General features: G+C 46.2%; 1 protein-coding gene across 2 annotated transcripts in view; it reads right to left on the reverse strand.

Annotated features, from left to right (window-relative positions):
* VPS39 (VPS39 subunit of HOPS complex) overlaps window positions 1-24,428 on the reverse strand; it is a 682,603-nt gene that overhangs the window by 446,011 nt on the left and 212,164 nt on the right. For both annotated transcript variants that reach the window (XM_069638818.1, XM_069638817.1), the window contains exon 10: window positions 21,472-21,592. In XM_069638818.1, coding sequence (XP_069494919.1) covers window positions 21,472-21,592 — 121 coding nt within the window. The remainder of the gene's footprint in view (window positions 1-21,471; window positions 21,593-24,428) is intronic.

Consider the following 24,428-nt stretch of genomic DNA (forward strand, 5'->3'; position numbering starts at 1 on the left):
CTGCTGGCCTGGGGCCTTCTACTGACGGCCGCTGAAGCAACTTACCCCTATTATAAATGGCTCCCCATATGGAGATTCCCTGGATTGGTGCTCACACACGACGCGGCCCTGGCCCACCAGTGAGGGGCTCTAGGATACCAGGCGCTAACTGACCTTTTTCCAGATGGGAAATTCATTGATCCACAGACATGGAGGCAAGGTCACACCGGATCGGCACTTGAATTGTTACATTATAGGCTCTGTGCCTCCTTCCGTGCTCGATGGCCCACTTTCCCTATGGAGCCTCCCGACACTCCAGAAATTGCTATATTGCCAACTCATGCAGCACCCGTAGCGTGGTCTCCTCGCTGTATAAAATGCTACTAAGGTCTGCTGCAATCCGGCCATCCAAAGCACGCTCCGAATGGGCTGACGAACTGGGTCTGGAGGTCACCGACCACTTATGGGAAAAGATGTGCTCCCACACTAACTGAGTATCCCTCAATTCCTGTTACTGAGTCATACAGTTCAAATTACTCAACAGGCTGTATTACACCCCTCTCAAGATCTCTAGTTTTGCTCGCACTACCACACACACACCTGCGCTCGCTGTAAGTCAGAGGGTGCTGACCATCTACACATGTTTTGGACATGCCACATATTGGGAGACTTCTGGAATGGGATTTTGGGGGCTCTTAGGGACATCACTGGCACGGTGATTGACCCTGATCCGCTGGGCGTGCTGTTTGGGGTGTGGAATGACAGTGAGGCTAGACGTATGGCTACATTTCTGCACATTGGATGCATGATAACCAAGAAATGCATCTTACCATGTTGGAAGTACCCCTCCCCCCGACCTTCCAAAAGTGGCTCAACGCACTTACCTGGGCCCGGAATTGTGAAGAAGAATATTTTAACATGCTCCCAGCTCACTCCTGCCCCAGGAACATATGGTCCGCCTTTAATGCTACCTTATCAATCAGGATGAGAGCGTATCTGGAAGTGACTCACCCCCCCGGTTCTACAGGATTGATTTCAAATACCATATCGTCTCACATTCGATTACTTCTCTTACTGTGCATAGGTTATTCTATCTGCTGATGTGCTATGTCTCTTGCATGTATCTACTTTGCTGAATGCTCTGACGTGTCCGTTTACTGTAAACCACTGCCAACAAAAATAAAAGCTTTAAAAAAAATGTGCACAAAGATTCACAGTTACAGGTATTCAAATACACTCTAAGTTTCTTGCATAAACAATTATTAATTTATCAGTCAGTTACAAAGCCTTCTTTAGAAGGGAGCAATAGAATAGTAACATACAAATACACTTCAATACTGTACACTCTGAGTTTCTGAATCAGACAAGGGCCTTTTGGGATGGCCCACAGACACAACCTACACCCACAGGTGACTTCAATAACAAGGGTGCTGGGGACATTAATATCTTAATGTTGGTATTCAGAACACTTAAAAGTTGGTAAAAGGCAAAGGTCATTAGAACACAAGAGACCACAAATATTCCTAAGCAGGTAAGTACTTTTAGATTATCTAAAATGAGTCATACAATCCAATTGGCTAAGCTAAAGTCAATGGGCAAAAGTCTTGGATAGGATGAAGCACTTCTGGTAAGTAAATGGAAAAGTCTTTGCACAAGTTCTTAGGAGTCTTTGATGAAAAGAAGAATCAAATGTAGGGCAACAAGCGGATTAGGCTTGTGAGTTGTGAAGTTACAAGCACCTCTACGGTAAGAGGTAAGTTCTCTTAGACTTGTTTTACAGTACCTTAGTAAAGAAGAAAAGATGCAGCTGATGGCTTCTGTTCCTGTGCAGCTCTGCAGATCTCACGGTTCCTGGGCCTCAGTCGTGGGGACAAGAGGGAGGACGTCGGGGGGACTCCTGCAATGTACTGGGACTGTCAAAACTAGCAACCGGCAAACTTCACTTGCAGTGGCTGTTTCACGTTTAAGCTTCTCGCTACTACCGCAAATAACAACATGATTCCTGGCTGTCAAGATGGACTGTCCTTGCTTCTGGGGTCCTGCACTCTGCTGAGGGGGCTCAGGCTTGGTCAGTCCTGCTTCCTGGGAATCCAGAGGATCTTCCAAAAACTTTAGGCCAGCTTAAAAGCAACACACACAATCTGGTGTTCCTCTCCCTGGCTCTACGGTTTCCAGCAGCAACTCTGTGGCAATTCAACCAGCTCTGAGTGGATGTCCAGGTTGCTAACTTTGGAGTGGATTGGTCCCACAAACTCAAAGGGAGAAGTCGTTCTTGCAGGGGCTTCTCTGTTGATGCGAACTTGGCATTTCAGCACTACAGCAGGGCTTCACCGGGCAAACCAATGGTCTAGGAGGTGCAGCAGGCGTCCTATTCAAGCTCTTCGGTTCCTTCGTCCAGTGGTCGACTCTGCCGTCCAAGCCAAAACACTCGCCTTTTATTCAGTTCTCTGCCATTCATTCCAACCGAGCTGTCACTCACCCAGCAGGTTGGCTGTCCTTGCTGGATAGTCAGCCAACCAATCACCAGAGAGTGCATTTGGGTGTCCTAGGAGACTAAGCACAGGGAGTTTCAGGCACCTCCCTCACTTCTTGCTTACCCCAGACACTCTGGAGCCAAAAGGTGGGCTTCACTCCTGAATCCCGCCAAAAGCGAAATGAACAAACAGACCAAACCTGGTTTTAGCACGTTTAATTGGGAATCTTGAGTAATTTCTCCACCCTCTCTTTCTTGTTGGTTTATCAAACTTGAACTGTATATTATTGATTGTTGCACACTTTGTTTATTGCACTTAGATGTTTGATATACCATTGAATTGTGTATGTTAATAATTAAACTTTTTTTTCATTTTGAAGAAGTGGGTGTTTAATTTCAGACCAATTACACACAGACTCCAAGATAATACGGAGCTGTGATGAGAAGTTATTAAAATCATTCATTTGTGATTAGTAACAGGGATGCACTGTTTTTGTTTAATATGCACATAAAGGCCTAGTATCCCGAGAGGGCGCTAGAGAGCCTCCCAAGATGGCGGCCTCTCTGTGAGCTCCAAGGAGCTCCCTAAAGATCCTGAATAATCCTGCGTTCTGTGGCATTTTCACAGCGCGAGATCACCAGCCATCGACAGCTGATACGCTTCCCCACGGATTCCTGCAGGCATTCCACTTGCTCATCACGATCTCGTCAGCGTGCGGGCTGCGGTGAGGCCCGCCAACCCCCCCTCCCGCTCCTCGTCCGACGGGAGGACGCTGCCCCGCTGGGGCCGAAGAAGGCGATCGCACAGGAGACGGGGCTGGCCGCCCCGACACGCGTCGAGACCTGCGCCTTGCAGGTGTCCCTGTGGCGCTGGGGGATTCGAAGAACCACGTCCCCGCAACGCCGCCAGTGCGCCCGACGTCCGCGGCTGCGGCGGCTGCCACACGATCTGCGGCCCAGCGGAGCCCGCCGGCGCCGAGAGAGAACGCTGAAGCCGGAGAGGCCGAGCGACGAAAATCCAGGTACGTGCGCCCTGCGTCTCCTCTCCGGTCGCGGGCACCCAGGGCGGGCCTGGCGACTCCATAGACGCCGTGACACGGGCCGGCGGCCCTCGGTCCTAAAAATCCTGAAAAAAAAATTAAAAAAAAAAAAAATCGGCACTTGGCTGGGCGCACGGCGGAGACCCCTGCATCCTGGCGCTGAGGCGTCCCTAGGGTCGCGCTCCCTCCCGGAGGGTCGCGGGCGCGGGAGGAGAGACCGCGCTCACCAGACGGGGGGCAGCGCGGGAGAGCCTCATCCTGCATGTCCGAGTGACTCCGACCGCTCGGAGGTAAGGCCAAGAATAACCGGTTCTCCCCAAGACAGCGAAGATCCCCCCCTCATAGCACTGAAGGTGCGGACACCAGATCAGCCTTTGATGTGACCACGACCCCTGAACCCGAACGCAGGCCTGCCTAGTCTGGAACATTATCTAGGGCCTGCTGAGGAGAGTACCGGAGTCGCGTCGTCCTGGAGCTGGTGGCTCCTCTCCTGCGACCGTGACACGCGACTCCTCTCCGCCCGCGGCGGTCACTGCACCGGCACTGAGCCAATAACAAACCCGAGATCTAGGAACTGCAGCATCCACCGACGACCCTCCCCCCCCCCCGGCCATCTGGCTACTGAATTACCCTGTGACCCCCCCAGTTACCCTTCGCAGGGACGTCGCGGGCCGCATCCCTGGTGCCCCGCCACCCGTATCCAGCGCAAAGATGGGAAAAAATGACAGATCACAGCGCAAGCTAAATTTTGAAGGCGGCTCCTCCTCCAAGGCTATCTCAAGCAGCAGTCCACAACTGCCCGATCAAGAACTGCCCCATGATGCCGGAGAGTCACAGGAGCACGAGATCAGAGAAATCCTGCTAGATCTCAAAGCCGGAATCGGAGGCCTGGGCAGCAAACTGGACTCCCTCTCTTCCAAAGTCGACCAACTCCAACATCGGCTGGATAAACACGCTGATAGACTAGATACCGTTGAGCAGAGGGTCTCCGACCTCGATGACGGCTCGACGGCCCTAACCTCCAGAGTATCCCTACTAGAAGCACAGGTGAAGGCGGTAAGCGCCAAGAATGAAGATCTCGAAGGCCGCTCACGCCGGAACAATGTGCGGATCGTGGGTGTTAGAGAACACCAACCTACCCAAAAAATGGAGGAATACGTGGAGAAGATCTGCACAGAGCTATTCGGAACAGAGATCCTATCCAAGGTTTTCGTGGTCGAGAGAGCCCATAGAGTCCCCAACACACGACCGGTGCCGGGGTCAAATCCTAGGCCCATAATAGCAAAAGTGCTTAATTACAGAGACCGTGATGCCATTCTGAGAGCCGCCAGGGACAGGGGTGAACTCCAATATGACGGAGATAAGACCCAGTTCTTCCCAGACTTCTCCCAGGCTGTTCAGCAAAGGCGCTCATTCACAGCAGTAAAACGGCGATTACAGGAAAATCAAATTCAGTACTCTATGCTTTTCCCAGCAAAACTTCGGATTCAATACAAAGGCAAAACGCAGTTTTTCAACACGCCGGAGGAGACAAATGAATACCTAGACCGCAACGGCTGCAGGCCCGCCCTGAATGTACCGAACCCCCAACGAGGAAACAGACCGAGAAGGGATCCGCCATAAAAGACCCATCCTGCCACTGGCAAAAACAGGAGATATCTCGCTAACACAAGAAAACAACATCTCTGCTATGGAACAAACACACTCTGAGGTTGGGAGCTAGCCTCCACTTGGAGGGCCACTAGCGCCCCTAGCACAGCAATGCTGACTGTTTGGTTTATTGGGGACTGTTCAATCTGGGCCAGTTGGGAGTTGCCCAGGCAGAAGTGGGTGGGTATTCCGCGGGCCTGTTGGGGGTTGCCTGCGCAAGGGAGGGATCCAAGAGTTATCAAGTTGTTCTCGCCCCACCAGCCACGTTCAAGCACACTACAATTACAGATCCTTATTCCAGAACCGGTGACACATAACACGCCCGTCAGCGTCTTTGAGCTCTGTGTGATCCACAGGGTCGAGGCGGCGCCATCCCCCTCCTCTCTATCGCTGCAATCTGGGGTCACTTAAAATTGCCACTTGGAATATCCGAGGTGGAAACCAACCTTGCAAAGTCAGGAAAGTTCTGCAATATCTGCGGCGACACACGGTTACTATTGCGATACTACAAGAAACCCACTTTACATCGTCAACAGAGCATCTTTGGGCCCGCTCATGGGGTTGTCATAGATGCTTTTCTTCGTACTCCTCCTACGCAAGAGGAGTGGCAATTCCGATTGACAAGAAGGCAGGCTTTAGCCTGATCAGCTTCAAGAAGGACGAAGAGGGCAGGTGCCTGTTGGTAAGAGGCCTGCTTGCTGGGCGGGAAATAGTTTTGGTGAACACTTACGCCCCCAATGTCGATGGTCCAAATAACTTTAATTGGGTTATGTCAAACCTAGGTGCATACACCTCTGCGACGATCATCTGGGGTGCAGATCTCAACACCCCGCTCGACCCCCAAATCGACAAATCACATGGCTCCAACAGCAGAACTTCCAAGGCCAGTCGTCAGGTCGCAGAGATCTGCCAGGCCTTTGAACTATCCAATATCTGGAGACACACTCATCCAAATTCCCGGGACTATACCTTTCACTCAGCAGTCCACAATACCAGCTCCCGCATCGACTACTTACTGGTGTCAGCACACAGTCCGTACACATGGGGTCCCTGCCAAATCATGCCACGAACCCTCTCCGACCACTCCATGGTTACACTCGACCTCATGCTATCTGCGTCCCCAAGAACTCCCGTGAACTGGAGATTCAAGTCTGGTTCGCTCTCAGATCCCGACTTCGCTGATGAGCTACGCCAAGACATCACCACTTTCCTTGAGATAAATCAGGGCTCAGTCGACTCAGCCGGCACGCTATGGGAAACACTGAAATGTTATGTGAGAGGCGTGTGCATGGCCAAAGAAAATGGCATCCTAAAACGGATTAGATGTGAGCTAACGGAAAGTGAACATCGCCTGAAAGACCTAGAAAATGCACAAACCGCATCCCCAGACGCACAGACCCAGGCCAATCTAAAGATAGAATTATCCAAATTTCAAGAGACAGCCGCACGTGAGCTGAAGTTTTTGAGCCGCAAACACATGATTAGGCAGTATGGGGAGGGGCAGAAACCCGGGGCGCTCCTGGCCCGCCTTCTGAGACTAGATCAAACTCCCTCCCGGGTGGAATGCATCCGCGACACACAGGGAAATCTGACATATACCGAAGAAGAGATTGTACGCACATTCCACAAATTCTATCAAGACCTGTACAGCTCCCATATCACTAGTAACCCCGAAGAGCTTCAGAACTACCTTAACGATACCGAATTGTACTGGGTAATCCATGATTTACGCGAACCACTGAACGCACCCATCACACAAGAGGAAATCATCGAGACAAAGTCTTTCCCAAACACCAAGGCACCCGGTCACGATGGCCTGACAGGCGAATTTTATAAGGCCCACGCACCCGCGCTAGCCCCATTACTCCTCCAAGTGTACGAAGAGGCCCTAGAGCGGGGGATCCTTCCTCCCACCCTCCGCGAAGCCAATGTAATTCTTATTCACAAATCAGGCAAACCACAGGATGATTGTGCCTCTTACAGGCCAATCTCGCTGATTAACCTCGATAACAAGATTCTGGCCAAGATTCTCGCAAACCGTCTCCTTCCTCTCATGCCCGCACTGGTCCTGGGTGACCAGGCCGGATTTATTCCTGGCCGCAGCACGACGTACGGTATTCGACGACTGTTTGGCGTCATTGCCGCACTCGACCCTTCACAGCGGGCCATTGCAGTGCTACTAGACGCCGAGAAGGCATTCGACTCCGTCGAATGGCCTTACCTCTTTGCAACGCTCACACAAATGGGTCTGGGGAAAACTTTTATCAAGATGGTCTCACTACTATATAATGAGCCCCGCTCCTACATCACCCTCGGCACTGCGAGGTCTCCCGGAGTCAGGTTGGAACGCGGCACTAGGCAGGGATGCCCCCTATCGGCCCTTATCTTTGACTTAGTTATGGAACCACTTGCCTCTAGGCTAAGAACACACCGTATGAACAGTGGCATCTCCCTGGGACCACACAAACTGATAGTCTCCCTCTATGCTGATGACGTGATGCTCTTCATCAGAGATCCCCAAACGAATCTTAATCCAATTAGTGATCCGATTTAGTGGCGTCTCTGGTCTCAAAATAAATCATTCGAAATCGGTAATTTTTCCGCTGACAATAACCACTCCTAGGTTTCGTGATGACCACGGACTTAAGTGGGAAAGTACCAGGGTTCGCTATCTTGGTATCCTTATGTCGCTTAACCACGACGAGATCTTCAAAGAACACTACAGCCAGGTGCTCCAATCCCTCCATGAGCGCATCCAAAGATGGAAGTCACTTCCCCTAACACTATGGGGGAGAGTTTCACTGACCAAGATGATGATTCTCCCCAGACTTCTTTACTTGTTCACTAATATACCCCTAATACTCCCACGCACATTTCTACAGAAAATCAGAAGCCTCATATTGGAACTAATATGGGCGGGCAGACCAGCAAGAGTCGCTTACACGACTCTGACACTACCGGTGGCTCAAGGCGGCCTTGCACTTCCCGACATAGAAAAGTACTATTGGGCCGCTCAGGCCCAATTCCTGAGCCATTGGTATGCCACCGATTATGTCCGCCCACACGTTCAAGTTGAACGCGCCCTGGCCTCCCCCGACTTCTTGACAGCAGTCATCTTCAGTGATCGACCGGTTCCGTACAACACGCTAAACCCAGTCCTGTCCTCATATACCATCTGGAAGAAAATTGCCCGCAAATTTGAACTACAGATAAGATACTCTTCGTTATTACCCATCAAGTTTATCCCCGGCATCCCCCTGACCAACGAAAAAGTCTTTTTAATCTGGCTGGACAAGGCCGGCATTCAGACATTTGGGGACCTCTTTCCAGAGGATATGTTCATAACCCCACAAATGATCAGGGAGAGGGGGTGCGACACCTCGCTCGACATCTTTCTTTATTTCAGGCTGCGGCACACCTTGCAGGCCCTCCTCCCAACATTCCCCAAACAACCGCCGACATGGACCCTCCTACACAATGTGATACAGGCAAGGGGCAAGGGGTGTTTGGTCTCCACGATCTATAGATCACTGCTCATCGACACAACCACGACCGCCGCAAAGGCGAAACAGCGTTGGGAGATGGCCCTCCATGCCACAATACCCGACGACGAATGGACCTATATCCTTCAACAAACCCAAAAAGTAGCTCTAAATACTCGACATAAGCAGACCCACTTCCACTTCGTTCACCAAACATACTATACCCCCCAAAAGAAACGGCGCCATCACCCCGAAGCCCCCGATCATTGCGAGAGATGTGGCACCCCGGCCGCAGACTTTGTCCACCTCGCGTGTCACTGCCCGGGTGTAGCCCGATTTTGGTCCTCAGTTTTACAGCACACAAGTGACATAATCAGTGAGGTGCTGGCCCCAGACCCGACCACCACCCTCCTGAGCATGACGAAACACCTACAAGCCCCAGTGAGGAAGCTTGCCTCTTTGCTCCTAGTGCTTGCCCGCAGAAGAATCGCCCTGACTTGGGGACGCGGCCCCCTTCCCTCCCTAGCGGCATGGAAAAAAGACATTCTTTACTGTCAAGACATGGACACTGAGTTCTTACGGACCCTTCCCCTGCATGCACGCCCTCCAGATATCTGGGCTCCCTACATTCGCTATTTACTTTCCACTTCTGACTTCACTATCTCTCAATCCTCACCTGTGAACCACAACACGGCTGTATGTCCGTCCCCCGCTATCCCCTCGGACCCTCGTCGGAGCACGCTGCCTTAAAGAACATTTACACTGGTGGAATATCATCTCCTAGACTTTGAATGTGCATTGTGGGCGCTATGAACGTACTGTTTTCCCTTTTTGTTGTTTGAACCTGCTAATACAGGTTACTGTATGCTCATGTTAAAACCAAAAATAAAGTTTTAAAAAAATAAAAAAAAACAAAGGCCTAGTATCCCTGTTCTTATAAAGCCTTATACTACAACCCCCTAGGGGATTACTTTGTGACTAATCAGCTTGTGACCAAACGTATGATTCTTCTTGCTACAAACTATTCCTAAGAACTGTCACAGAGACTTCTCTGTTTATCTACCAGAACTGCTTTGTCCTATCCATTGACTTTGGCCTAGCTTATTGAATTTAATTTACTCTTCTGGTGAACTCAAACTATCTGCACTGCCTAAGAAATAACTATTATTTCTATGTTCTGATAACCTATGCCTTTTTGCTCCTCCTTCAAAGTATTCTGAATGCCTCAGAAACCTAGAGTGTACAGTACTGAAATATATTTGTTTGTGATTATTTTGCCTCCTTCTTATGAATGTTTTATAACTGACAGTTAAATAAATTAATAAGTATTTAACAAAGAAACCTTGAGTGTGAGTTTATTTGAACACCTGTGATTGTAGAACTCGGTGTAACATCCTTACAGCTCATATTCCCTCTTGAGCTAAGCCTGGCTGTTCAGCTCTGCTACCAAAAACTGTGTAGTACAGACTTTTACCAAATGTTGGTTTTGCGTACACCTGTAGTCATAGTTGTGTGTAGTGGTCCCAAAGGATACTGCATACAAACTTTGCCTAACAGCCATTTTGAAAAAGATGGCTCCCGCGGTTGCTTTACCGGAGCTGCGAACAGCCGTAGTAAATGCAAACCCTGGTAGTTCAAAACCACTGCCACCAGCCATTCAGTGAGGAAAGGGTATCATATAAATAGGTTACATGAGCAGCTAGACACAGGGGATACCAAGTAACCTCTCTAGCACTCTATTGTAAGATAGGGTGTGCTGGGTCTAGCAAGTTACAATGCTAAGTAAAGTCAATTTCACTTTACTGTTCTGGGAAACGGTAGTTCATCCCAGAGAAGGTATTTAAACCTTGGGAAATCTTGAAAGGCTTCCCTGTGTCACTGCACTGAAGGAGCTGTGTGAGACAATGTAAACGATGATGCCTATGGAGTTTGTCAGACTCCATAACCAAAAGAAACAGTGTATGAAAAATCACATTAAAATACATGAGAGAGTGGGAAAGAGGGGTCACACTCTCTCCATGTTAAAAAAAAAAAAATCAAGTCCTCAAAATCCAGCAAAGTTGCTGGGGGTCTCTAAGGTGGAGGGAATGGGCACATTTTTGAGAATTCTCCCTAACACAGCCCAAGGGATTAGGAGGTACATGGGCTGCAGGAGGTGGTAACTTGCTTAATCTCCGTTATGGTCCTACCAAAACCAGAACTGTAACCATGGGAAGGAGGTTTAGTTATTTTGAATCAACCTTTATTCATGATGTGCCTGAACCACCTGCATATATGTTTCATATGTAAACTATAATTGTAGTTATGTTGCCTGAAACATTCATTTTACAGACCAGTCTAGGTGGTTCTCAAGGGTTGACGGCAGGCCACGCAGGAGAAACCAGATATTAGCATTAAAATCGAAATTCCTTGTTCCAACCCTCCCACACTTGTGTCCAGTTGGCTGACGGCTTATGTTTATTTAATTTATTGCATTTATATAGCGCACCTAAACCTTAGGTGTTGCGATTGCTTCCTCTAAAAGATTGTTTCTCCGACCTAATCGAAAGTAGGCAGTTGGCCTCCAGTGAACTTAACTGTAGAGCACACTGTTTCTCCAAATACTTGGCAGCAGAGATCTGAAAACAGTTTCAACTAACATAGCACACAATAACAGGCGTCAATGAGAGTGTAAGCAATACCTTCCTAATCCTTTCAGCCTTAAAAACGTCCTTATGTTGCTATGAAGCCAAAATGGGAGGAGGTGGCTGTGATGGGGTGTAGTTTGGCCAGAGCGGACAGAGTCTGTTGAAGGGACGGAATCTGGTGATGATGCAGAATCTTGCAGAGATGGAGTAAAGTTGGCGTGGGGTGCATACACTGAGCCTAGGGCAGCAAAAAGCCTTTATACACCAATGGCTCCAGCCACTAAGTATTGGTCTGTCTAGGACTATGGAGCAGCCTAAACCAGTCCAAACAACTATTGAGGTTGCAGGGCTAGGCTCAACTGAACCCATGTTTGCACAATGGATATTTTAGGAAAGCCTTGTGGTTTTCACAAACAAAAGAAAGGCCCAAAATCAAACAGGAGAGAGCAGAACTTAGAAAAAACATGAATACATCAATGTCTATGAAAACTGTGAATAGTGAATTAACACGCTAAAATCGGCTGCATTTCTGGTTATGCTAAAATTACGAAAATCTGAAAGGCAAATCTAGAACAATAAATCAATACATAAAATGAAACAACTTCAAAACAATACAAAATTGTGCATTAGCAGTCTTATTGGGAGTTTTGGACCAATGCTCATTAATTCGGAGGTGTACTTCTGGATTGGGGTGGTTTGTTCCTGTGAAAATTGTTCACGGTGAACTGACCGCAATTAATGTGCTCACATTAATTTGTTGGTAAATGTACGCATACAATGGGCAAAGTCAAGACCAGTTTAAAAAGCGAGTACACCCCCCCACTCGCCCTCCCCTACTTACCTGCTTGCTTGCTTCCACGTCCCCTGTGACGTCAGACCCGTCCCTCAAATGCTGAAGGGTCCCTTTTTCTTTGTTTTCCTTTTTTTTCTGTCCCCCGCCTCCAATGTTGAGGAACCGGGGGGGGGGGGGGACAACCCTGTAAGCTCCCCCAAGGCCATAAATACCGAACATGGGGAGCAGGAGACACCCCCGCAACCCCTACTCCACATGTTAGGTCTTTATAAATTTATTTTTTTTATATATAAAAATCAAATGGTATTGGCCGAATTCGGTCAATTGTACCATTCGATCAATTATAAACGATCAAATTGGCTAAAACCATACTTCTCTCTAGGTTTATCCACATAGAGCTTTTGACATGGACATGAGATCCCATACACCACATTGTTGCTCTTAGAGGTGGTGAAAGTCCTAAGATGTCATGTCTTTTCCACATAGTCAAATGACTGGAGTTTCAGAGATACTTTACAGGCTACACATTAAGTGCAAAGGGAATGCCCCACAACTGGTTGCTGATCAAAGTCCCTCATTGTTGGCACTCCTACAGGCAATTTCCGACTTGCTCCCATTAGGCTTTGTTTAGGCTTCTGCTCTTCTTAAAAGCAAACATTGGTTTCACCAAACCAGTGTCTGTGGAAAGGATTCTCCAATTTTCAAAATCATCGTTGGTCATATGTGTATTTTTATATTTTATACATTATTAGGTTTTGTCAAACTTTCTTTCCCTGATGAACACGTTCTATATATACCGACCGGTTGCAACATTAGCAGATAAATTAGAAGTAGCCGGAACACAACTATACCGCACAGATTCATTTTTGTCTTTAGTTGGTTACAGCTTTGCCCAAATTTAATTTTCTTTTAACACAAATTTAAAAATGTGGGAGTATTGTCTTTATGTAAACTTGTAATTTGTTGTGTCCATTATTGATCAGTATAACTGGTTTAGCCTCCAATGTCTAGGTTATAAATAGGTAGATAGTTACATATGACCACTGGAGATATGGGACCTGGGACTTGCCTGGTTGAGGGAAAGACCTTTGGTGGAGGGCAGGCAGGCGACATAACTAACTTTTTGGCATGTGTGCTGGTCAATGCTAGATCTGCTGGCGCATATAGATATCATATATATACTATATTGAAAGACACTGCTCCTGATGTCATGTGTATCACAGAGACCTGGTTTTCTGAGAGTTCTGATCCAGATATGTGCAAATTATTGCCCACTTCCTATGCTGCACTGCGCGCTGATAGACCACTTCCTGGTAGAGGTGGAGGGCTAGCAATAATCCATAATGATTCCTACCAGTGGCTTTCTATCCCAGTAGCCCACTCCCTGCCCTGTGAACTGTTGCTTTTTAGTGCACATGCTAATGTGAACATTATTATTCACTTTTTACTGGTATATATGGACCGCCTTCCGCTAGCCATGTTGATTAAGCAATTAATTTTTCTCAACTGGTGGCCAATTTGAGCCTGCTACACCATAATTTGGTGGTGTTGGGTGATTTTCATTTACATCCTAATGATCCTTTGGCACACTATGCCAATAATCTAGTGACATGTGTATCGGATCTTTCTTTGGTTTTGTGTAACCATCTCTCCACCCAGGAGACCAGCAACATGCTTGATCTTATTTTTGCCAAGGCTGGAATGGTTTCCAGCTGTACCCCGGTTCCAGCTGGTCGGATCATTTTTTTCTTTTTTATTTCTTTTTTATTTTGTTTTAACAAACACACCCAACAGAACATATACAACAGTGCATGTCATAATTATCCAATTCAAACATCAATGTGTCCCTTTATCCCTGCCCCCCTAACTTGAGCTTACATAACTTCACTTCCCGCTTTTGACCCAATTAGGGGTTCATACTCATCTATATTATCTGAGGAGTCCTGATCATCTGGGAGACCTTGGGTAGATCCGTGCAGCGTGGCTACCAAGTGTCTCTCAGCCACTAGGGTTACTGTCTCCTCCTCCCCCCTCTGTTGGCTGCATCATACCACACCACTGTTTCGGCAACTGCCCATTTCAGGAGATCATGCCCCCACACTTTTATTTTGGGTCTATGGTGCACCTTCCAGCTCAAAGCAATTCTTTGCTTAGCCAGTATGTATGCCAGGTCCTTCAATTTGCTCACGTGCCCCAGGTTGCGGGGTCTGAAAAAGCCCCCCACCATGCAGGCCCATACAGATTCCACATCCAGCCGTATCCCTTTCTCTGTCAGCCGGTGGGTGACTTCGCCCCAGAATTCCCCAATCTCTGGGCACGGCCAGAACATATGCACTATCACAGCTTTAACATTCCCGCATTTGGGACATGCTTGAGTTTCTGTGCACTTGAATCTGGCTCTTTTGCCTGGTCGGATCATTTCCCGATTCCTTTCCTGGTCCAGATCCCGCTTTGCCCATTGAAGGCATCTCATGGTGTTCAACTTCGTAGACTGTGGCACAAAGTTGATTTGACTGACATGACAGAGCTACTTTCTGAAGAATTTAGGATTTTTAGGGAGAACAGTGATGATCCTTTTTCCTCTCTTGTAAGCTCCCTTGAGACGGTAGCTGATAAAGTAGCTCCTAGTATTCCTCACTTTGGCAGAACAAAGCCTTCTGAGGCGTGGTATACTCCTGAACTGAGAATTCAGAAACAGCTTTGTAGGTGTCTTGAGAGAAATTGGTGGCTGAAATACAACAGACACCCGCAACCTCTATAAGCAAGCAGTGCTTTGTTATCACTAGAGGATTCGATCGGAAAAAGCCAAACATTATGCTACCCGGATAATCGAAGCAGACTGTGCTTCTAGAGAATTATTCATAGTACCCAAAGAGCTATTAGTTTACCGTGCAGGTAATTCCGCTGAACCTCCTACTGCCCAGTTAAGATGTGAAGAAATCAGCACTTCTTTCTATGAAAAAATTCTTCATATTCGCAAGGGCATCAAAGATGGTCAAATGGTTGAGGCTACCTTGCAAATTTGGCCTACTAAATGTTTCTCCTCTCCAATTTTGGCAAACAATTTCAAACTTGACCCAATAAACGATGAAACTACTAGGAAAGCTCTGATGGGCCTTAAATCGGCTTCACCCCTTGATGCGGTCCCTCTTCACATTCTGAAAACTCTTCCCCAAAGGGCCATAGGTATGTTAACTGACGCACTGCAGTATTCTTTTTCAATGGGCATTTTGCCAACTGCCCTTAAACATGCAGTAGTCCTGCCGCTTTTGAAAAAAGCAAACTTGGATCCTCGAGAGCCTGCTAACTACAGGCCCATTACCTTGGTCCCAGTAATGATGACGCTGTTGAAGGCGGTGATTGCCCGAGATTTCTAAATTCCTGGAAGATAATGACTGCCTTCATCCCTTTTAATCAGGCTTTCGTCCCAAAGATGGGGACGGAGTCCGTAATGATATTGTTGTTAGATCTTGCACTGCTTCAGGACCGTGCAGAGACCAGAGTACTTTTTAATTTTTTTTTTATTTATTGTATACTGTTTACAACAGAAACCTTTACAATTACATTCAATAAGAAAAGAACAATAAGATACATATACACATACGAGACCAAATAACATTTTCTGCCCCCAGAAGTCCCAGAGTATTGAATCTGCCTAAATAGATGGCCCTAAGACCTTTCAATGCTGAATAGTCTAAAAAAAAGTGACAGGCAGATTCAATAACCCCAGGGTTTTGGCAAAAACGGCATAAAAGGTCCAAGTCACTAATCTCCTTCCTTCTATGTAAAACTTCCTTGGTAGGCAGAATATTCCATCTAAGTTTCAGGAGTAGTGAACGGTGGTAGCGGTTAGGAAATTGTGTCAGAATAAAAGACAGACAGCCTCTCTTCTTATGATCAAATTGTAAGTCGCAAAGCGATGGATAAGTATGTAATTTTTCCAGCGTATCATTCCAGTCACAACAGAAAAGGAGCTCTTTGACTTCGGATTGTTCAACAGGGCATCCTTATCGGTAGACAGATCTAATAAAGTCTTGTCACAGAGGTCCCTAACTTTTTAGAGAAATAGGTTTCGGTCTAGGGATCCCTGTGAGAAGAGAGTCTTGCCCACATCATCATAGAGTGTGTCCTGTTTAGGTCTAAGCAGGGCGGAGAAAAATGCAAGAGCCCTCCAAAGGATCTTGGCTCGCAAAGAAACTAAACCCAATTCAAACCTTATGGTCGCTATCGGGACACAATTGGGCAGTTTCATTACCTTTCTCCAATATATACCCTCAAGGGTGTCCCAAAACGTTAAAAGAACCAAATAGTGTAATTCCATATGTTAATTTCGGAATCACCTTTCCCTTGAAGAAATCTACCACTGGTTTAAAAGAGAACCTGCCATATTTGTTGTCTAACTTAATGGATTGTGAGATAAGCAGAAGTAGTTTATGTCTGAGTGCGCGTCTCAATTCAGCGGCCGATAGTTGGGCCAAGATAAGGAATCCCAAATACACAATTTTGTGTGCTCTCATGATATTTTCACTGCCAATTTTCCACACTTGTTTATTCCCTTATTTCCCCATAGAAAAGACCATTGTGCGGGTTTTACTCGGGTTGATTTTTACCCCATTAAGTGTAGAGTATTCTTCAAACTTGCATATAAGTCTTTGCAAGCTCACTTTGGTCTGATCAAAGAGAAGGAAATCATCAACATATGCCAACCAGGAGAGCCTAAGATCCCCCAATTTTGAGTTCACCAAACCTGCATTTCCGAGAAACTCCCCTACATCTGCCAGATAGAGAATAAAAAGGCATGGAGCCAAGGAACAACCCTGTCTGACCCCAATACGTGTCATTCTTCTAGAGAGGGTTCCTTCTAAATCAATCCTAATATGGACCCCCGAGTTCTCATACATTGTCATAATTAGGTTGAGGAGACCTGACGGGATCCCCCACTTTGATAATTTTGCCCAGAGCCTTGACCCAATTACCAGATCAAAAGCATTTGACAAATCGATTGAGGCAACATAGAGAGTACCACCAAATGTTCCCCATGTTCTGCTTTGTAAAGCAGTTAGGCTTCAGGGTTGGCCACTCAACTAACCTTAACGGCTTCATTCTGTTTGTTGTTTCTGAAGAATATGATTTTAATCCAAACATTAAGATGAGAAAGGAGCATGGAAGCAAAAAGCTTACAGTCCGCATCAATAAGAGAGATTGGTCTGTAATTCTTGACCAGAGTTTGTTGACCTCTCTTAAAGATGGGAAGAATGTGGGCAGTCTGCCAGCTAATTGGGACATTACCGGTATTAACTACATCTTGAAATAGCAGACACAGAAGTTTTGCCCAGATTTCTGGTTCCGCTTTCAAAGTGTTGTTCGTCAGGCCTTTAGGACCAGGAGCCCTAGATTTCTTAGCTTTGGCAATTAACCTTACTATTGTCTCATGATCAATAGTGGGCTCCCACTTAACGTTTGGGACAACCTCCCTAATTGTACAAAGTTCTAGCCCTCTTCCCCTCTACCAAAGAGTTCAGTATTGAACCTCCAGGATAGCGTTCAGTTGGTCCACGACCGCATCCTGGTCTTGGGCTGAGAGAATAGCCCAGAACGCCCCAAGATCTCTTTTGACCAGGACTCTTAACATGAGCCCTGCATCATTTTGTAACAGACTGGATTTTCTTGATTTACAGTACTTTTTATATTTTTGGCGAATGGATTTGATTTTTTTGTTTGGTTATCCCAGTCAGTATCGAGCATTTGGACTTCTCTAATAACTTTCAGAGAATGGGCCTTTTCATTGGCCAACTCCTGATCATACCTATGAGCATGAGATCTTTTAGGGTTACCCTTCCTGAGTGAGTCATAGATGCTGCTATGGAGAACATTCAGAAAAGTATCAAAATATAAGGTGTTAAAAACCACTTGTTTCCACAAAAGGGAAGTGTGATTGAACGAAGAGATAAGTTGACAATTGAGGAGATTAATGTTAGCAGACGACCAGCGTACCCCGGACCCTTATTCCACAGTGTTAAGTTGTCGTGGGCCACCAGAGGACAATTAATTCGACGGGAAAGGAGATAGAAATGTAACCAACAGAGACCCATGGTCACTCCAAGGGTTGAAAGAGACCTGAACCTAAGACGAGAGGACGGACAAGGAAAGGTCTATGAAGACAGTGTATGGTAGACGATGAGACACCTCTATGCCATGTGGGGCAGAGCGGGAGAGTAGAATCGTAAGAGCCGTTAAGACATATTAGACCCACCGATTCCAAAGCGAGATTCCAAAGTCTGCCCCAGGCAAATTTCAGACCTCTCCGATTATCATCCTCCAAAACCGGTCCCAAATCACCGGAGTTGGCCTCAGATGATATAGAGCAGTCGGAATTAAGGTCTCCAGCCAGGATCACATTCCCCCTGGGATGGAGAGACCTCCAAGCGAGAACCATATCCATCAGATTTTCCAAAAAGGGCTCTCAAGGGCTGCGATGCCCTTGTGCCAATAGATATAGATATTAATCAAAAGAAGGTTAACCAGACCATCTCCAGAAGTAGACTCCAGAGCCAAAATACCAAATGGCGTGTCCAAAAGAACCTCATTCCTAAGGCCTAGAGAAGCTCTTATTCCAATGAGAAGACCCCCTGAAGCCCTCCCAAACAAACTAACTTTAGCATTTTGAGAATAGATTTCAAAGCCATCAATGAAGGGAGGTTTGGGGGGGGAGCAGCCAAGTTTCCTGTAGAAAGAAACAATCAGAGCCGCTAATCATAGCTACTGTGTCAGTGTTAGTAAAAAGATGTTAATTTCCCCTGGAATTCCAGGAAAAAAAAGTAAATTTGTCGGGGCCATACAATTAGTTGCGGGAACAAGTCTCTTAGGGGAATGCTCATTTCTACAGGCCCGAGGTAACTTGGGCCCAGTTTCTGGCATCACCATTACATTGGGGCGTAACTGTCCTCCATTGGGGCTGCGGAGGCCTTTCCGGGTGATACACCATTGTAAGATTTCCCCTATACAGACCCTCCGTAATTACCGGAGGCCTGATTAGATTGTAGCAAATTTACTTCAAAACCGAGTTGCATTAGGCCCTTTTTTTGGCCCATAATTAAGTCCAATACAACTCTGGATTTCAGAACAATATTGCTCATATCTACACGTTCTTTAGAGGGAAAGAAAATCCTTTCCATGTCATAGCTAGAAATAAGAGAAAGAGGTGTAAGTTGATGAAAAATGTTCAGGATATTTCCATGGTTCAGACAAATAGGCATATCATGACCCCAGAGACTAGTGAGTTGCAGGGTCTCCAAAGAGTCTTTAAACCCAACGGTTGGGGTAGACCAGAGTACTTATTCACCTGGATCTCTCAGCGGCCTTTGATACAGTAGATCATATAATTTATTGACTAGGTTGGAGCAAGCGGGTGTCACCGGTTCCCTCCTGGTATAGTTCAGGTATTTTTTGGAAGGCTGCTCTCAAACAGTGTCCTTTCAAGCTGGACTCTTCTCCTGTGGAATTGTTTTGTGGTTTCCCGGAGGGGTCAGCCTTGTCCCCCCCTTCTGTTTAATTTGTATGTTCATATGCTGGCTGACATTACAGACTGCAGAGTACTCTTCTACTCTTACACGGATGACACACAGCTAATATTCCAGCTGGAATCTTCTCAACCTGCATCCCCCCAAGAAGCTGTGCAACTGCTTGGAGAAAGTGGGTAGTTGGATGTCGGCCAATTGGCTTCAACTAAATTGAAACAAAACGGAGGTACTTGTGGTCGGACCCCATGGAAGGGACCACCTCTGGAATACACAGTATTGGCATGAGTGACTTGGTCCATATCGGCCCCCCTGTGCCTCTGTAAAGAGTATTGGAGTGAAACTCCTTCCAAACGGATCATGCAAAGCACATATCTCTGCCATATGTAGCGCAGGTTTTGGACAATTGAAAGCTTTGAGGAAAATTCTTCCCCTGCTTCCCTCAGAAAACCGCATTACACTGGTGACATCTACTATAACGGGCGCCCTAGATAACTGTAATGGTATCTATTTGGGACAACCAAAGTACCAGATCCAGTGGCTGCATGTCCTTCAGAATTCAGCAGCGTGACTGGTGCCTAAGGCACCTCGTCTGACTCCTTCTGCTGATCTTCTACATCGTTTGTATTGGCTGCCGCTGGCAGTGCGAATCGAGTTTAAGATTCTCTGCATTGTCCACCAAGCCGTGCACAATGTTTGTCCTCATTATCTTAAAAAGAAACTCGAAAGGTACTGTCCAGAAAGAAATCTGCGTTGTGAATCTCATGTACTCCTCAAGATCCCTAAATACCATCGAAAGCGTCTGAGTGGCTGTTCTTTGTCAGTTCTGGACCCTAGCTTGTGGAATGTTCTTCCGTTTTATCGAAGAGAACTGGCTGAGTATTTTCCTTTCAGGAAAGCACTGGAGACTCACTTGTTCTAGTTCCTTTTGGTTTAACTTGAGGCAATTGATTGTGTGAGCGGTTCTCCTCCCAGCGTTCAGATGCCCTTGGGCCATAGTTCGGGCTTTATACATTTTTATAACTATTATGTTCGATATATTATCAGTTTTCTAAATATTGGCTTGTGCTTTATATTACTAGTGTATGTAATGATGATGCAATGCTCATGATTATGAATTGTAACAAATTAAAATTTGCATTGTTTTCAAGTTGGTTCATTTGATGTATTGATTTATTGTTTTAGATTTGCCTTTCAGATTTTCATATTTTAATTCCCATTATCTACAAGACTGGGAATTCTACTTTTTCTGTTTAACTATGCTAAAATTACAACTGCCACCATTGTACTCCATAAAACTATGTTAGGGGGATTTCCTTTAGGACCAAAAGGAGAAGCTTAAAATGCACCCCTTGGACCATATACTAAAAAAAAGGGTTGCATTGAGACTTGAAGTCCATCTGTCCACAAAAATAAGACAGATTCTAGAAATGAAATGGGAAAAAAGTCTAAAAAACTTTAAGGGCCCATAAAATGGTACAGCCAAATGCCCAAAAATTGAAGTCTGCCCTAACATACTATGAAGTCATAACTTCAGTGCTGTTAATAGGACATGGTACAACTGGTAGGTGGCCAACTCATGGTGGCTGTTTCTCCACCTATTTCACAGCATTTCTATGGGGGCAAGTCCCCCAAATACCACTTCTAAACTCTCACGCCCCTTCCCCAAAAGTAAAATATACCCTAACCGCACTCCCTAAAAATGCAGCAAAAATAATGTGGCAAAACAGGCGCAATGAGTTATCCCCTACGAGTTGGGTCATTACCTCTTAATGCAACTCTAAAGACTTCTGGTAGGAGATTTCAGATTAAGCCTCACATTGAGGCTTTGGCAATTTTATTGACCAAGATATGATCCGTTAAAAAGCAAATAGCTTTTAGTAGATAGGATGTTGCTCGATGAGACTTACTGCAAGCTGAAGAGCGAGTTCAAACTGCTTATCCTGAAGGAGCTGCTGAATCTGGATTGCTATAGAAACGGGAACTAGCCGCCACACAAAATGGTTGCTGGCCACATACACAATATTCGAACTAAAAACGAGAAAAAGCATAGTTTCAGTTAAATGTCCACATAACAGAAGTTTATGAACAACAAGCATCTTGCAAAACAGAATGGTTATAGCCTCCTGAGCACAAACAATGCAGTGCAGCCTTCCCTGGATTTATACTTGTGGAGTGGTGCTCCAACAACACTGGTTAAGACAAGTCCTTGGAAGGTGCCACTGAATCATCCGATGACCGTCAGTCGTCGTTAGGGAGATTTGTCCTCAGCCCTCTAGCGAGGACTGTGAAGAGATCTTTTCAAATGGGGAAATAGGGTGTCCTCCAAGGTGCCCTTCAAGTTGGACCAAAACTCTCTCAATTGCTAATGTAGTAGATCAAGCAGGCTGGGCCGGCAGCTAGGTACAGTTAGATCTAATAGATTGCACAAGGGAGGACACCGCACAGGTACACAGATATATATATACACTCTATCATACTAGGCAAACAGGTAGGCAACAAAATTAAAATCAGAATAAGGCAATATTCAAAAGCTAGGCAGTGCATTATGAAAACAGTAAAGGACCTTAGACAATGTCGTTCCCATCACTAACACCACATCATAATACTTAGCCTAGTAACAAAATACCCTACACCTTATAATGCTAAAGGAGAGGGGAGATGAGGGATTCCTAGACCCATGTACAAAATCACAGAGGGGCTCATCACAAGTTAGTGTTAATAAAAAAATATAGATTTCTTATATTATGTGGAAAAAGAAAAGGCTGGGTTCTAGGTATGAACACTCCTGTGCTGAGCTCAGTATTAGGTCTGATGATCTCGAACCCACACCTCTGGTTAGGAAATAGTGGACAGTCCTGGTCTTTTCAATTTTAGGTGCTTGTTGAATCTTATGTATACAAGAATTCTCACGCTAGGTGCGGTACTTCCAAGTGTGATTCTTTATTTTCAGTAGTGTAGACACATGGTCTAAAGTGGTCAGAGGTAATGTGTTTCGACCCCGAAGGGTCCTTCTCAAGGCAGAGTAAGTTGCAGAAAGTGGGGATCTTGCCCCAGGAATTCCTCATATGAGCTGCATATGGCAGTGTCTCTCCCAGATCGGGTCTGTTGTGGTCCGAGGCTGATGCCTGCGATCGTGTGTGGTGTCTCGGATGTGGAGTGCAGGATCTCGCATTCCACATCCAAGACACCATACGATCGCAGGCATAAGATTCAACAAGCACCTAAAATTGCAAGGTAACCAGGACTGTCCTCTATTTCTTACATCACGTTTCATGCTGGACTCTAGCCTCTAAGCGCAGTTCCGGGGCAGGGTACCAAACCCATGCTGGTCAGTGTAGTCTTGTTTACAGGACCAGAGCGTTGCTCCCAAGCTGTCCTTCCAGGAATTCCAATGAAATGTCTGCCGAACACGTAGACAGCTACTCAATCCTGTGGATTTACTGCAGGATTACGTGTGGTGGTTTGCGGTTTTCATCCCCATGTTTGGGGCACATAGGACTCCATGGGAATTTCATCAGATTTACAGTAACTGATGTGGTAAGTGCAACAGTTTATTAAGGTTAAGTGGAGGATTGGAAGCAAATCCTCCACGTTATCTCCGTAGTCAGAATTTAGCAGAGCAGCAAAACCAGCAGTAATTGAGTCATCACTCAAAAAGTGGCTTTTTACTGCCAGAAATTGACTGCAAGGCCAAATTTGTAATGAGCCTGACAGTCATGAAAGCATAGTCAAAACATAAGATGAACATTGTTCTTTTGATACCCCAATGTTAAGATGGATTTCCAAAAAGAACCCTGGGGGTGGATTTTGGGAAAGTGTTAGGAAGAATGTTCATTTCTGTGCCAATTCCCTTTAACCTTAGAGACCCCCCAGCTCTTTTGCTCACTCACCCATGTGTTTTCCTGACTGATGTTCCTTACTGTTTTATGAAGTCTGGTAAACTCCATAGGCAGAGGTCCCTTGCACTTCTCTTAATGATAAATTACATTTTCATGGGTGAACTACTGTTCCCAAGAATAGGAAGATGACCCCGGTCTTTCTTACCTTTACTTTATGGGTCCAGCACACACCACCCTATGTGGAGTGCCGGGGGGGTGACGGGGTTACCTAGTAATTCCTTTAACCCATTCCTAAAGTAACATGCTGTTACACTAACTCACTTGAATGGCTGGTGGCAGTGTTTTTCTTTTTTACTACCTAGTGGCATGTATATGTAGGCGGATACCTCAGCTGCAGTGCAGCACCCAAGAGTGACCATTTTCTCAAAATGGTCCTGGTCTTTGTTTTTCACCATTGATGGGATCATGAATATCATCATTGGCCACACTTGGATGATATTGTGAATGATAGCATGGGCCACCCTTGGTTGGAATTGTGAACACTGGCCCGAGTCGCATCTAGATAGGATTGTGGATGGTGGCAGGTGCCACTCCTGGAATGAGCTGTGGATGTCAGCGTGTGCCTCGCCTGGATGGAGATAGGAGTGTTGGCATGTGCCACACTTGCATGGAAATGTGAATGTTAGCTATGCCAATTAACCAATCCTCTAACAATTTCACCCCTCTGCGTACACCTCTCAACTCTAACCAAACACAACCACAAACCTAAAAAAACACAACAATCCGCACAAACTTCACTACACTGCAACAACAAAACAAACCACACATAGACTCGCACAACAGTACACGACAGCTACCGACCGGAAAACACCCCAAGTCCAGCCAACTGAGTTACTGGGTTGAGACTGCCAACAGCACATCACCACTCTCTTGCACTTTTCCAACTCATTCCCACCAACTCACCTCCCCACCTTCCCTTTTTTCAGACCCGCCAGAGTGCCAGGGGACCACTCCGGTGGTGATGG

The sequence above is a fragment of the Ambystoma mexicanum genome, chromosome 14 (assembly GCF_040938575.1).
Source record: "Ambystoma mexicanum isolate Mex_15411 chromosome 14, UKY_AmexF1_1, whole genome shotgun sequence".
NCBI classification, from domain to species: Eukaryota; Metazoa; Chordata; class Amphibia; order Caudata; family Ambystomatidae; genus Ambystoma; species Ambystoma mexicanum.